The sequence below is a fragment of the Ranitomeya variabilis genome, chromosome 4 (genome assembly GCF_051348905.1).
Source record: "Ranitomeya variabilis isolate aRanVar5 chromosome 4, aRanVar5.hap1, whole genome shotgun sequence".
Taxonomy (NCBI): domain Eukaryota; kingdom Metazoa; phylum Chordata; class Amphibia; order Anura; family Dendrobatidae; genus Ranitomeya; species Ranitomeya variabilis.
Window position 1 is genome coordinate 629,146,217 of NC_135235.1, and position 15,745 is coordinate 629,161,961.

The 15,745-nt window shown below is 44.6% G+C and overlaps 1 protein-coding gene across 1 annotated transcript in view; it reads right to left on the reverse strand.

Moving 5' to 3' along the window:
* Positions 1 to 15,745, reverse strand: part of LOC143768138 (uncharacterized) — a 164,675-nt gene that overhangs the window by 99,815 nt on the left and 49,115 nt on the right. Inside the window, exons 14-15 of the mRNA XM_077256825.1 lie at positions 8,340 to 8,991; positions 8,237 to 8,258 (exon numbers count right to left, since the gene is read on the reverse strand). Of these exons, the coding sequence (XP_077112940.1) occupies positions 8,237 to 8,258; positions 8,340 to 8,991 (674 nt within the window). The remainder of the gene's footprint in view (positions 1 to 8,236; positions 8,259 to 8,339; positions 8,992 to 15,745) is intronic.

The window sequence follows — 15,745 nt, forward strand, 5'->3', positions numbered from 1 at the left end:
AGTCTGTTTCAATTGGCACTTTACAGTCTAAGTTTATTCTATCTGTGACCCTGATTTGCTCTTTATCGTCTATTACCGCGGATGCCTATGTCGACTCTGGCGCCGCTTTGAGTCTTATGGATTGGTCCTTTGCCAAACGCTGTGGGTTTGATTTAGAGCCTCTGGAAGTTCCTATACCTCTGAAGGGTATTGACTCCACGCCATTGGCTAGTAATAAACCACAATACTGGACACAAGTAACTATGCGTATTAATCCGGATCACCAGGAGATTATTCGCTTCCTTGTGTTGTATAATCTACATGATGTGTTGGTGCTTGGATTGCCATGGCTGCAATCTCATAACCCAGTCCTCGACTGGAAAGCAATGTCTGTGTTAAGCTGGGGATGTCAGGGGACTCATGGGGACGTACCTTTGGTTTCCATTTCGTCATCTATTCCCTCTGAGATTCCGGAATTTTTATCTGATTATCGTGACGTTTTTGAGGAGCCTAAAATTGGTTCACTACCTCCGCACAGAGAGTGCGATTGTACTATAGATCTGATTCCGGGCAGTAAGTTTCCAAAGGGTCGTTTATTTAATCTATCTGTGCCTGAGCATGCTGCTATGCGGGAATATATTAAGGAGTCCTTGGAAAAGGGACATATTCGTCCTTCGTCATCTCCCTTAGGAGCCGGTTTTTTCTTTGTATCTAAAAAAGATGGCTCTTTGAGGCCGTGTATTGATTATCGGCTTTTGAATAAAATCACGGTTAAATATCAGTATCCTTTGCCACTGCTTACTGATTTGTTTGCTCGAATAAAGGGGGCCAAGTGGTTCTCTAAGATTGATCTTCGCGGGGCGTATAATTTGGTGCGAATTAGGCAGGGGGATGAGTGGAAAACCGCATTTAATACGCCTGAGGGCCATTTTGAGTATTTAGTAATGCCTTTTGGTCTTTCAAATGCCCCTTCAGTCTTTCAGTCCTTTATGCATGACATTTTCCGTGAATATTTGGATAAATTTTTGATTGTGTATCTGGATGATATTTTGATTTTTTCGGATGATTGGGACTCTCATGTCCAACAGGTCAGGAGGGTTTTTCAGGTGTTGCGCTCTAATTCCTTGTGTGTAAAGGGTTCTAAGTGCGTTTTTGGGGTTAAAAATATTTCGTTTTTGGGGTACATTTTTTTCCCCCTCTTCTATTGAGATGGACCCTGTCAAGGTTCAGGCTATTTGTGATTGGACGCAACCCTCTTCTCTTAAGAGCCTTCAGAAGTTTTTGGGCTTTGCTAATTTTTATCGTCGATTTATAACTGGTTTTTCTGATGTCGCTAAACCGTTGACTGATTTGACTAAGAAGGGTGCTGATGTTGCTGAGTGGTCCCCTGCTGCTGTGGAGGCCTTTCGGGAGCTTAAGCGCCGCTTTTCTTCCGCCCCTGTATTGCGTCAGCCTGATGTTACTCTTCCTTTTCAGGTTGAGGTCGACGCTTCAGAAATCGGAGCTGGGGCGGTTTTGTCGCAGAAAAGTTCCGACTGCTCCGTGATGAGACCTTGTGCGTTCTTTTCTCGTAAATTTTCGCCCGCTGAGCGAAATTATGATATTGGTAATCGGGAGCTCTTGGCTATGAAGTGGGCTTTTGAGGAGTGGCGTCATTGGCTTGAGGGGGCTAGACATCAGGTGGTGGTATTGACCGACCACAAGAATTTGATTTATCTTGAGTCCGCCAGGCGCCTGAATCCTAGACAGGCGCGCTGGTCGTTATTTTTCTCTCGGTTTAATTTTGTGGTTTCTTACCTACCGGGTTCTAAAAATGTGAAGGCGGATGCCCTTTCTAGGAGTTTTGAGCCTGATTCCCCTGGTAATTCTGAACCTACAGGTATCCTTAAGGATGGAGTGATATTATCTGCTGTTTCCCCAGACTTGCGACGGGTCTTGCAGGAGTTTCAGGCGGATAGACCTGATCGTTGCCCGCCTGGTAGAATGTTTGTTCCTGATGATTGGACCAGTAGAGTCATCTCGGAGGTCCATTCTTCTGCGTTAGCAGGTCATCCTGGAATCTTTGGTACCAGGGATTTGGTGGCTAGGTCCTTCTGGTGGCCTTCCCTGTCGCGAGATGTGCGAGGTTTTGTGCAGTCTTGTGATGTTTGTGCTCGGGCCAAGCCTTGTTGTTCTCGGGCTAGTGGATTGTTGTTATCCTTGCCTATTCCGAAGAGGCCTTGGACTCACATCTCCATGGATTTTATTTCTGATCTCCCTGTTTCTCAGAAGATGTCTGTCATCTGGGTGGTGTGTGACCGTTTCTCTAAGATGGTCCATTTGGTTCCCTTGCCTAAATTGCCTTCCTCATCCGAGCTGGTTCCTCTGTTTTTTCAAAATGTGGTGCGCTTGCATGGTATTCCGGAGAATATCGTTTCTGACAGGGGAACCCAATTCGTGTCTAGATTTTGGCGAGCATTTTGTGCTAGGATGGGCATTGATTTGTCTTTTTCGTCTGCTTTCCATCCTCAGACTAATGGCCAGACCGAGCGAACTAATCAGACCTTGGAGACTTATTTGAGGTGTTTTGTGTCTGCGGATCAGGATGATTGGGTTGCCTTTTTGCCCTTGGCGGAGTTTGCCCTCAATAATCGGGCTAGTTCTGCCACCTTGGTTTCTCCTTTCTTCTGTAATTCGGGGTTTCATCCTCGTTTCTCTTCCGGTCAGGTGGAGTCTTCGGATTGTCCTGGAGTGGATGCTGTGGTGGAGAGGTTGCATCAGATTTGGGGGCATGTGGTGGACAATTTGAAGTTGTCCCAGGAGAAGACTCAGCATTTTGCCAACCGCCGTCGTCGTGTTGGTCCTCGTCTTTGTGTTGGGGACTTGGTGTGGTTATCTTCTCGTTTTGTCCCTATGAAGGTTTCTTCTCCTAAGTTTAAGCCTCGGTTCATCGGCCCGTACAAGATATTGGAGATTCTTAACCCTGTGTCCTTTCGTTTGGACCTCCCTGCATCTTTTTCTATTCATAATGTCTTCCATCGGTCATTGTTGCGCAGGTATGAGGTACCGGTTGTGCCTTCCGTTGAGCCTCCTGCTCCGGTGTTGGTTGAGGGTGAGTTGGAGTACGTTGTCGAGAAGATCTTGGACTCCCGTGTTTCCAGACGGAGACTTCAGTATCTGGTCAAGTGGAAGGGCTACGGTCAGGAGGATAACTCTTGGGTGACAGCCTCTGATGTTCATGCCTCCGATTTGGTCCGTGCCTTTCATAGGGCTCATTCTGATCGCCCTGGTGGTTCTGGTGAGGGTTCGGTGCCCACTCCTTGAGGGGGGGGGTACTGTTGTGAATTTGGTTTCTGGGCTCCCCCGGTGGTTTCTGGTGGTACTGCACTTGTGTGCTTCATCTCCTCTGTTCACCTGTTTCCATCAGGATGTGGGAGTTTTCTATTTAACCTTGCTCCTCAGTCATTTCTATGCCGGCCAACAATGTTACCAGAAGCCTTTCTGTTGCATGTTCCTGCTCCTAGACTACTATCAGCTAAGTTGGACTTGTAGTCCTAAGTTTGTTTTGCATTTTTGTTCCAGTACTCTGTGTTTGAATATTTCTGAGGCTGGAAGCTCTTGTGAGCTGAAATTGCCACTCTGGTGTCATGAGTTGATATTAGAGTCTTAAAGTAATTTCAGGATGGTGTTTTGAAAGGGTTTTCAGCTGACTGTGAAGTTCCCTTTTCTGTCTTCCTACTATCTAGTAAGCGGACCTCAATTTGCTAAACCTATCTTCATACTTCGTATGTCAATTTCCTCTAAAATCACCGACAATATATGTGGGGGCTACTGTCTGCCTTTTGGGGAAAATTTCTCTAGAGGTAAGCCAGGTCTGTATTTTCCTCTGCTAGGGTCAGTCAGTCCTCCGGCTGGCGCTGGGCGTCTAGGGATAAAACGTAGGCACGCTACCCGGCCACTGTTAGTTGTGCGGTAGGTTTAGCTCACAGTCAGCTCGAGTTCCCATCTTCCAAGAGCTAGTCCTTTTTGTATGCTTTACTACGTTCTCTTGCCATTGAGAACCATGACACCTAACCCTAATCCCAACCCTATTCCCAACCGTAAATGTAATCTAAACCCTAACCGTAACTTTAGCCCCAACCCTAACCCTAACTTTAGCCCCAAGCCTAACTGTAGCCTTAACCCTAGCTCCAACCCTAGCCCTAATGGGAAAATGGAAATAAATACATTTTTTTTTTCCCTAACTAAGGGGGTGATGAAGGGGGGTTTGATTTACTTTTATAGCGAGCTTTTTAGCGGATTTTTATGATTGGCAGCCGTCACACACTGAAAGACGCTTTTCATTGCAAAAAATATTTTTTGCGTTACCACATTTTGAGAGCTATAAATTTTCCATATTTTGGTCCACAGAGTCATGTGAGGTCTTGTTTTTTGCGGGACGAGTTGACGTTTTTATTGGTAACATTTTCGGACATGTGACAGTTTTTGATCGCTTTTTATTCCGATTTTTGTGAGGCAGAATGACCAAAAACCAGCTATTCATGAATTTCTTTTGGGGGAGACGTTTATACCGTTCCGCGTTTGTTAAAATTGATAAGCAGTTTTATTCTTCGGGTCAGTACGATTACAGTGATACCTCATTTATATTATTTTTTTATGTTTTGGCGCTTTTATATGATAAAAACTATTTTATGGAAAAAATAATTATTTTTGCATTGCTTTATTCTCAGGACTATAACTTTTTTATTTTTTTGCTGATCATGCTGTATGGCGGCTCGTTATTTGTGGGACAAGATGACGCTTTCAGCGGTACCATGGTTATTTATATCTGTCTTTTTGATTGCGTGTTATTCCACTTTTTGTTCGGCGGTATGATAATAAAGCGTTGTTTTTTGCCTCGTTTTTTTTTTTTTTTTCCTTACGGTGTTTACTGAAGGGGTTAACTAGTGGGCCAGTTTTATAGGTCGGGTCGTTACGGACGCGGCGATACTAAATACGTGTACTTTTATTGTTTTTTTTATTTTATTTAGATAAAGAAATGTATTTATGGGAATAATATATATATATTTTTTTCATTATTTTGGAATATTTTTTTTTTTTTTTTACACATTTGGAAATTTTTTTTTTTTACTTTTTTACTTTGCCCCAGGGGGGGACAATACAGATCAGTGATCTGCCAGTTTGCATAGCACTCTGACATATCACCGATCTGAGAGAAGTGCAGGCTGCTTCACAGTGCCTGCTCTGAGCAGGCTTCTGTGAAGCCACCTCCCTCCCTGCAGGATCCGGATCCGCGGCCATCTTGGATCCGGGTCTGGAGCAGGCAGGGAGCCCCCTCCCTGCGCGATGCTTCCCTGCACCGCCGGCACATTGCGATCATGTTTGATCGCGGTGTGCCGGGGGTTAATGTGCCGGGAGCGGTCCGTGACCCCTCCTGGCACATAGTGCCGGATGTCAGCTGCGATAGGCAGCTGACACCCGGCCGCGATCAGCCGCGCTCCCCCCGTGAGCGCCGCCGATCGCGCTGGACGTACTATCCCGTCCGTGGTCATGGGGGCCCACCCCACCTCGACGGGATAGTACGTCCGATGTCAGGAAGGGGTTAATATTGCACAGGTGACAATTTCATGACCTGCTCAAGCATTAATTCCATCACCTATGCAATACTAAAGAAATCCTGAAAACATGACCCGTTGGTGGGTCTTGAGGACTGGAGTTGAGAAACACTGATCTAGGTAAATCTATTCTATAGGCATCCTATGTGGTATTGTGAGTAAAACTAAGCAAGTCACTTGTTGAAAAGGATCTTGATATACTTGTAGATCATAGACTAACAGCATGCAATGTCAATCAGCTGCTTCTAAAGCCAGCAGGATATTGTCATGTATAAATAGAGGCATGAACTTGCTGTACATTGCTGTAATAACACCAACTTAGAAAACATTATTGTGGCCACATCTAAAATATGGGTACAGTTCTGGGTACAGTATATAGAAAAGATGCCCTGGAGTTAGAAAACTATAAGGAACAAGCACAAAATAGATAAGGGGCATGGAAGATTTTAGTTATGAAGAAAGTTTACAAGAATGAAATTTAACTGGGGACATTACTAACTTTTACAAATATATAAATAGTCCATATAAAATATGCAAAAAAGCAGTCAAATGTAAATCCGCCTCAATAAACAAGGCAGCATTATTTTGGTCTGCAGGAAAAAAATTCTCAAAAGGAGAAAGTCCTTATATACCATGAGAACTATAAATCTGTGGAACAGTCTACCTTAGGAGCTGGTCACAGTAACATCAGTCGATGGATTGCTAAAAAGATTTACATTATTTTTTAGAAAAAAAAAATTAGAAAACTAATGTTTTTTTCACAAATACCAATTAATTTTCCCATGACTATTACTTGTGAGATAGCGCTCACCGCATGTGTTGGGGAATACAAGCTTAGCAACAGGATTAATGCACACGGGCACGTTTTTTGTTCACAAAACAGTCTATTTGGTTTATTCAGGTATCATAAACCATAGAAACGTGAACCAAAGGCAAACAGTCTATACATAAGGCTTCACATCATTAGTTTGACATCATTAGTCTGCGGCAGCACGCTGGTCCTCTCCTGAGCAGTAGCCGTGGATTCCCACACAGTTCACAGTACATCATAAGCACCAACAGTCTATTGAGGTACCTTACGGGAGCTCCTGCTCCACCCGCTGACTCCTTGTCAGTCCACTCTTCTTGGGAAAACTGCCTTACGGGGATCACCAACTTGCCTGACAGACATACACCAGTCAGTTCCAGACACACCGAAGGACGGTAGCTTCCCCACACACAGCACAGAAGCCGTCACAGACCGTCCAGGACCACGGTCTCTCCAGGTGCTTCCAGGAAGTCTCCACTAACGGGAGCTTCCAACACAGACCGTCCAGGTCCACGGTCACTCTGTGCTCTTCAGGGATCCAGTCCTACTCCCAGGACCTCCCAACACAGAGGCCTTCCACAGTGCGCTATTCAGGACATCCGTCCCCACCTGGCGTGCGGCCTGTCCAGGTGCTATTCAGGACATTCGTCCAACACCCCAGGCCACCAGGTCCAAAGCCCCACCATGTGCTATCCAGGGAGATAGCCAACACATAGGCTCTTTCAGGACCTTCAGCACAGACCATTCAGATCCATACTCAGAGACATGTGACCCACACCCTGGTTACATTATATACTTGTAAACACTCCCATAGATGGGTGGGGTGTCTGTGGCTAGTTCGACCCGCCCAGCTCTCATAACTAGCCCTGCCAGCCTCCCTTCACAATTATACCAACAACAATTGCTTGTGGGACTACAGGTCCCAGAAAATCCTTACTTCAGGCTGACAGTGCAGAGTATCTTCCTCTGTGACACACATACCAGCCATTCACAATAATGCCGGACTTTGTCTCATTACCACAGTTATGCCTGCGATTGCCATGCATTCCTATGGCCTCAATACGCCTCCATGCGTATTCCGGGAAGACCATGCAGCGCCCCCCACCTGTAACAGGGGTCACTGCATCACATACTATACAAAAGTGTTACCAGTTCCCTGTCAAATCAAATAAGTCTTCTAACATCCTAAGTAAAAAAGGTAATTTAAAAGTAAGGGTGGAATAGAGCAGACATATGTGAAATGTTATTTATTGACTGTTTTGTTGAGGATGACTAAGTTTTAAGGTTATAAACATTCAAAATGTGAAAATTGCTCATTTTTGATCAAATATCCAATATTTTCCTAAATAAACGCAAAACATATCAATGTATATTTACCACCAATAAAGTGCAATATGTCAAGAAAAAAAAAGAATTTCAGAATCACTGCAATATGTTTAAACATTCCAGAGATAAAGAAGCTCTTCGGCCTTTAGGGTATGTGCACACGTAGGTTGGATCTCTGTGGATTTTCTGCACCTATTTTTGTAAATCCGCAGGTAAACAGCACTGTGGATTACCTGCGGAATGACAGCGGATTTACCGCGGTTTTTGTGAGGATTCCACCTGCGGTTTTACGCCTGCGGATTCCTATTGAGGAGCAGGTGTAAACCGCTGGGGAATCCGCACAAAGAATTGACATGCTGCGGATTAAACAACGCAGCATTTACGCGCATTTTTTTCTGCAGCATGTGCACTGCGGATTTTGTTTTCCATAGGTTTACATGGTACTGTAAACTCATGGAAAACTGCTGCGAATCCGCAGCATCAAAACCGCTGATTCACCAGTTTGCTGTCACATAGAATGACTGGATACTTGTGGCTTAAGACCGGACAACCTTGTTAACACCACATAAAGTGACATGGTATATTTGAAAAATTGGGCTTGGTCACTAAGGGAATAAAATGAAAATAGTTACTTCTCTGTGTGATTTCTGTGATGTTTAAGAAGATGTGATTTCTGTCTGAAACATTTTCCACATTGTGAACATAAAAATGGCTTTTCATGTTTGTGAGTTCTCTGATGGGTTATAAGATGTGATTTTTGTGTAAAACATTTCCCACATTCAGAACATAAAAATGGCTTTTCCCCAGTATGAGTTCTCTGATGCGTTACAAGATGGGATAGCTCTGTGAAATGTTTTCCACATTCCGAACATGAAAACGGCTTCTCCCCTGTGTGAATTCTGTGATGTTTAACAAGATCATAATTACTTCTGAAACATTTCTTACATTCAGCACATGAAAATGGCTTCTCCCCTGTGTGAATTCTTTGATGTCTAATAAGTTTTGATTTAATGCTACAACATTTTCCACATTCTGAACATGAAAATCGCTTGTCCTGTGTGTGGGCTCCTTGATATTCAACTTCTCTTTTGTTTTGTTTAGCGGTCCTTAATGAACTAGAAGATCGATCCTTTCCAACAGGTCCTGATAGATTTTTTTTGTGAAGAGCTTCAGGTATATCTTGGATAATGGCATGATCTTCATATGTATCTAGTGTAATACCAGGATCTCGTTTTTTAAAATCCGAAAATATAATATGTCCCTCTGAACTATTAGTACAGTCATCTGCCAAGAATAAAACAAAGAGATTGTTCTTTTAATAACAATGCTTTGAAATTATAGTAATATTTATAATATATTATACATTTTATAACACTTTGATATCATTTGTAATCAAATTTGATTATCAACGGAAGATCTAAAAGCATGGACTAAAGGTACCGTCACACTAAACGATATCGCTAGCGATCCGTGACGTTGCAGCGTCCTGGCTAGCGATATCGTTGTGTTTGACACGCAGCAGCGATCAGGATCCTGCTGTGATATCGCTGGTCGTTGATTAAAGTTCAGAACTTTATTTGGTCATCAGACCGCCGTGTATCGTTGTGTTTGACAGCAAAAGCAACGATGCCAGCGATGTTTTACAATGGTAACCAGGGTAAATATCGGGTTACTAAGCGCAGGGCCGCGCTTAGTAACCCGATGTTTACCCTGGTTACCAGTGTAAAATGTAAAAAAACAAACAGTACATACTCACCCTCTGATGTCTGTCACGTCCCCCAGCGTCTGCTTCCTGCACTGACTGAGTGCCGGCCGTAAAGTGAAAGCACAGCACAGCGGTGATGTCACCGCTCTGCTGTTAGGGCCGGCACTCACAGTCAGTGCAGGAAGCGGACGCCGGGGGACGCGAAGGTGAGTGTGTAGTGTTTGTTTTTTTTACGTTTTACACTGGTAACCAGGGTAAACATCGGGTTACTAAGCGCGGCCCTGCGCTTAGCAACCCGATGTTTACCCTGGTTACCCAGGGACCTCGGCATCGTTGGTCGCTGGAGAGCGGTCTGTGTGACAGCTCTCCAGCGACCAAACAGCGACGCTGCAGCGATCGGCATCGTTGTCTGTATCGCTGCAGCGTCGCTTAGTGTGACGGTACCTTAATAGATTATGATTGTGCTCTTTCAATTTTACACTTCTATGATGACGCCAGCTTTTTCACAGTTTCCTATTTTGGTGTGCCTGTCAAAAATATTTTCAAGTTAGAGGTTTAAGGGATAATCATAAAAAATATTGGGGCAACATTAGTCCTTCAGCAGGGAGTAATAGGTTATGATTAACCTCTTCTCGACTATAGCTAAGAGATATGTCTTTGCCGATGCATACCCGGTGTAACATCCCTCTGTTCTGCCCTCTGCCTGCTCCAAACCACATGTCCTCTGCTTGTTGTGGGCATACTTCCTGGCTGTATGCTTAGGGCAGTGGCGCCTGCACTTCCTGAGTCTTAAAGAGACAGTGTGCGCATTCCTAATGTGTTCCCAACCTATTACCAAAAGGTACAGGGTACTTAAGGCATCTCCACCAATAAGAAGATGCCTGAGCAACATTCTCACTCAGTCTGTGTTCAACTGCTGAGTTGCCAGGTCCTGTCCTGGTTCTGCTTTTTGCTTCCACCACCCTGGGGGCTGTAAACCCAGGTCTGTACCTGCATCCTACCTGTCTTTTTTCTGCCACTATGGGGGCTGTATACCCAGGCCTGAATCCTTTATCCTGAACTTGTTCCCATGTCTGACCTTGTTTGAACTAAGTCCTATACCTGAACCTGTTTGTATCTTTGTCTGGAGCCTTCCTTAGTCTGCTGTGTCTATCCTCGTTCCTACTCCTTTTACTCACAGAACCTGTACCAACACCTGTCTCTATCCGTTATCTCTGCACAACATTAGTGCCCCTGGTGTACACTTTGTACTTCACTGCTCTGCTCCCTCTCCGCCTGAGCGGCTCTGCTCTGCTCCCTCACCGCCTCAGCTCTGCTCCTGTTCCGCCTCTTCGGCTCGTCCCTGCTCCTGTTCCGCCTCTGTGGCTCGGCCCTGCTCCTGTTCCGCCTACGCGACTCGGCCCTGCTACTGTTACACCTTTGCGGTTCGGCTCTGCTCCCGTTCCACCTCTGTGAATCGGCCCTGCTCCCATTCTGCATCTACCAATGCTCCTACCTTTCCAGCAACAGTTCCTGCTCCTCCAGTCTGAACTGTGCCTGCCTGCCAGAGTGCCAGCCATGGCCGCCTGTACATAATCTGTGCCTGCCAGTACTTGCCAGTCTAAACATCAGCTATCTACAGTACCCACCTCCACCTGTCGTTAGTGTTCTGTCCTGTGGTTTCAGTTGCTACTGCCTGATGACACCCTGGAGTGCTACCTAGCAGCTACCTGCCACACAAGCCTGACCTCACCACTAGAGGCTCCAGTGAACACCAAGGTAGCTGCTTAGTGATGCCCCTCCAGGGTTAGTCTGGTTTGTGGCACAGTGGGGCCACAATCCTCGCTCGCGCCAACCTGTCTGGGCACGAGTGTTACTCCCGGCAGATGCCAACTGGGTTATTATTCATAGTCGGACACAGCCATTACACAATACATAGTAGGGGCACATTTGTAAGATTAGCTTAGCACAGAAACATTTTTTTTTCACACATCCAGCTGTGAAACTTATTAATATTACAATATCTATTAATTAAAATGTACTTTGTTTGTGATAAAACCCCTCTAATGGTTTCAATAATCTTATAAATGCTTATAGATATAATGCCAAGTTTAGGGGTGAGAACTTTCCACCTCTTATATTGGTAAACAATCACGTCTTATCTCCTCTTGTTAAAAGAAGGGAAACATGCATCACCTCCTGTCAGCTGCTTTCTTCTGTGCACTACCAGACTCTTATAGTACATTTTGCTGTACATGTTGCCAAATAATATTAAGACAATCAGAAACAACAGTAGCATCCGGACCATCAAATTCTAGATGAAAGAGAGGTTCAACCTTGATTTGATCATGAATCACCTTAGATGATCAGTCAGCTGAAAAGAAATAATAGCTACAGACATGAGTCAACAGGCATATGGATTTGTCTGATGTCACTCTGCAGTCTGATATGTACTGTGATTCATAGAGGCTGTAGGAGACAAATGGTAAAAATTATTTAATAATGTCCTAATGAAAATGTAATTTACCACAAATGAAGGGCATTTAAAGGTGACCTGTCACCAGGTTAAAAGTGAACAGTTTTTACTCTTATTTTATTTCTGCTGCTCTCCTGAATATGCCTTTTTTTAAAATCAGCCATATGGTTCAAGGCCTTTCTTATTTAGTGCTGAATTGTATAGCCTTTCTCAAGGGGGCATGGCTAACTCGGTAATAATGAAGAGTCCTAGAGACATGCCCCCAAAGAATCTGGTGAGACATGCCCTCTTAGTAAATACCCTAAAGTTGCCTATTTCTGGACTCGTATGGCAGATTTAAAAAGGAAAAAAATGGAATACTCGGTGCAGCAGCACGAAGAAAAACAGAGCAAATATTGTCCAATTTTGACCTGGTGATGAGTTATTTTAACCCTTTCATGATCCGGGGTGTTTTCGTTTTTTAGTTTTCATTTTCCCTCCCCTCCTTCCCAGAGCCATAACTTTTTTATTTCTCCGTCAATTTGGCCATGTGAGGGCTTATTTTTTGCGGGACGAGTTGTACTCTTTAACGACATCATTGGTTTCAGCATGTCATGTACTAGAAAACGGGAAAAAAATTCCAAGTGCGGTGAAATTGCAAAAGAAGTGCAATCCCACACTTGTTATTTGTTGTTTTTTTTTGCTAGGTTCACTACATGCTAAAACTGACCAGCCAAATTGATTCTCCAGGTCATTACGAGTTCATAAACACCAAACATGTCTAGGTTATTTTTTATCTAAGTGGTGAAAAAAAATTCCAAATTTTGCTACAAAAAAAAAAGTGCATCTTCCGTTACCCGTAGCGTCTCCATTTTTCATGATCTGGGGTCGGGTGAGGGCTTATTTTTTGCACGCTGAGCTGATGTTTTTAATTATACCATTTTGGTGCAGATACGTTCTTTTGATCGTCCGTTATTGCATTTTAATACAATGTCGGGGCAGCCAAAAAACGTAATTCTCGCGTTTTGAATTTTTTTCTTGCTATGCCGTTTAGCGACCAGGTTAATTCTTTTTTTTATTGATAGATCGGGCGATTCTGAATGCAGCGATACCAAATAAGTGTATATTTGATTTTTTGTATTGTTTTATTTTGAATGCGGGGAAAGGGGGATGATTTACTCTTTTATATTATTTTATTTTTTAAAACATTTTTTTCAGCTTTTGCCATGCGTCAATAGCCTCCATGGGAGACTAGAAGCTGGCACAGCTCGATCAGCTCAGCTACATAGGAGCGAAGCTCAGATCGCTCCAATGTAGCTGAATTCCTGCATTGCTATGAGGACCGACCACAGGGTGGCGCTCACAGCAATCCAGCATCAACAACCATAGAGGTCTCAAGGAGACCACTGGTTGTTATGCCGACGCATCGCTGACCCCCGATCATGTGACGGGGGTCAGCCATGCACGCATTTCCAGCCCGATGGCAGGAAGCGTTAATTAAATGCCACTGTCAGCGTTTGACAGCGGCATTATCTAGTTAATAGCGGAGGGTGAATCGAGATTCCCCTCACCGCTATTGCGGGCTCCGGCTTTGTTCCGGCTTTGATGCGGGCTCACCGCCGGAGCCCGCATCAAAGCAGCGGATCAGTCCTCGGACGTACTATCCTGTCCGAGGACAGAAAGGGGTTAAAGTAAGACAAAAAGGAAGTCTATAGCCTTTTAATCAGAAGTAATTTCAACATTCTGGTAACATTAGGATCACTGGAAATTGCTAATTGTTCCACTTTGTAGGAGAGTAGTAACACACATGGACTTATTGTTATACTATAATCAAACATCGGAACAATATCTCCCCATCTGTGGCTTCCACAGCTTCTCTTTTGATTATCTGGTTTGCCATGATGTCATTGTTGTGACAAATTGTACACACTATGTCGTACCAGGCTAACTAATCAAATGAGGAACCGTGAATGCTGCAAGTTCGCAGGGCTCTCATCCAATTGCCATAGAATACCGACCTGGCCATTGGTTCCACCTCCAGCAAATTTATTCACTCAACTCTAGTACTAGCTAATAAACCCCTATATAAAAATCTGAATTCCCAGGAGGTCACAAAACCCGGAGTAGCTACTGAAAGTTAGCAGACAATGAGCAAGACCTAGTCAAAGATGGTGCTGTGTAATACACTGAAGTCAGGGAGGTTTACATCTAAACAGGTTAGGAGCAAGCCAAGGAAAACACTCTGGAGAAGTTGAAACCCCAATAAAGGCAGAAAAAAGAGAAGTCAAAGAGTAGATAGAGATAAGAGAGAATCCAGAAGTAAGGTCAACAAACTGTTATAATGCTACAAGAAAAAGAGTGGAGAGAGGCGGAGGTGCTCCCTAATAAAATGCAGTTAGATTAAAAAAAGAAAACAACGTACGTGTACAAAAAAGCATAGCACAATTCTGTACTCGCTGGTTGCTGCCTGCCGCTTTATCTGATTCTCCCTGTTTGAAGTAACTTAGTTATAGATGATTTCTGATAGTAAAATAATGAGGTCTTACCAAGCACACCCCTATTAACAACTTACCTTACTTAGATCTTGACATTTTACGGTGACTGTAGCTGTTTCAAAGACAAGTCCAGCTCCAGCTAGTCCGTTCCTTCATTAATGAGAAATCAGTGTTTGAAATTATATGTAAATGAGGCTGTAGATCTGATGCCTATGTCATGCCGGCTTTAATCCCCACCCGATGCTGCATTCTCCTGCTGGATTGACTGCCTCTTTGCCTTAGGTCACACAACATAGAGACTGTCAGTCAAGCAGTAGGTGAGGAATAGAGCTGGAGTGACAGAGACTTAAGATCTCCAGTCTTACTTGCATATCAATTCAAACGCTGATTTCTCAGTAATGGAGGAAGAGACTGTCCATGTAAACGAATTGCTGAACTTGTCTTCGAAAGAGCTAAGTAGTTCGGGGGAAGGAATCCTGCTGACAGATTCCTGTTAATGTCCAGATGGGAGTAATTTTTTAATCAACGACAGTATGCTGGCAGCAAAAAGTTACATGAAAGACTAAACATACATCATCTCAGCATATGAAGAAAATTTAGGAAAAACATTTTAAAATATTTTACCTGCATCTGACTCCAAAAAAACTTAAATCACACCCATCGATCAAATCCCAAAAGATATGTACGATAGATGTAAAGTCCAGAAGAAAAGAGAAGTCTTCTGGATGTTCAAACTCAGCAATTTACAACCACAAGGACTAAATGACACCTCCAAGGTTAATTTGTAATTCAATAACGTGAAAATATTCCCACAGTTACATTCAGCGGCCAAAGAACTTATTGCATCAAATAGAGTCAGGTACAATCAGGGCCGCCATCAGGGCAAGACAGCCATGACTGGCGTATGGGGCCCGGTGAGCAGAGGGGGCCCGCATCGGACCCCGTCTAATCTGCTCACCGGGCCCCCCCCTGCCGGCGCTGCGGCCCCCCCCCCTGCCGGCGCTGCGGGCCCCCCACCTGCCGGCGCTGCGGGCCCCCCCCTGCCGGCGCTGCGGGCCACTATTGACGTGCGGGCCCGTGCCCGCACGTCAATGGTTAACAGCCGCCGCCAGCCAGTCGGAGGCTGGCAGCTGACTTGAGCGGCCGCAGTGCGCAGTCGCACTTCGCCGGCGTCTGATGTCATTGTCAGCCGCCGGCGAGTGCGTCCTTCACCTGCGTGGAGGAAGTGAGGTGGTTCCCCGCCGCAGGAGCATGGCAAGGTAAGAACTCTTTTTTTTTTTTTTTTTTTTTTTTGAGAGCGGCGATCCCAGGGGGGTGGGGCCCGGGGCAGAACGCTGGACACGCTGGGGCAGAGATGCTGGACACAGGGGGCAGAGATGCTGGACACAGGGGGCAGAGATGCTG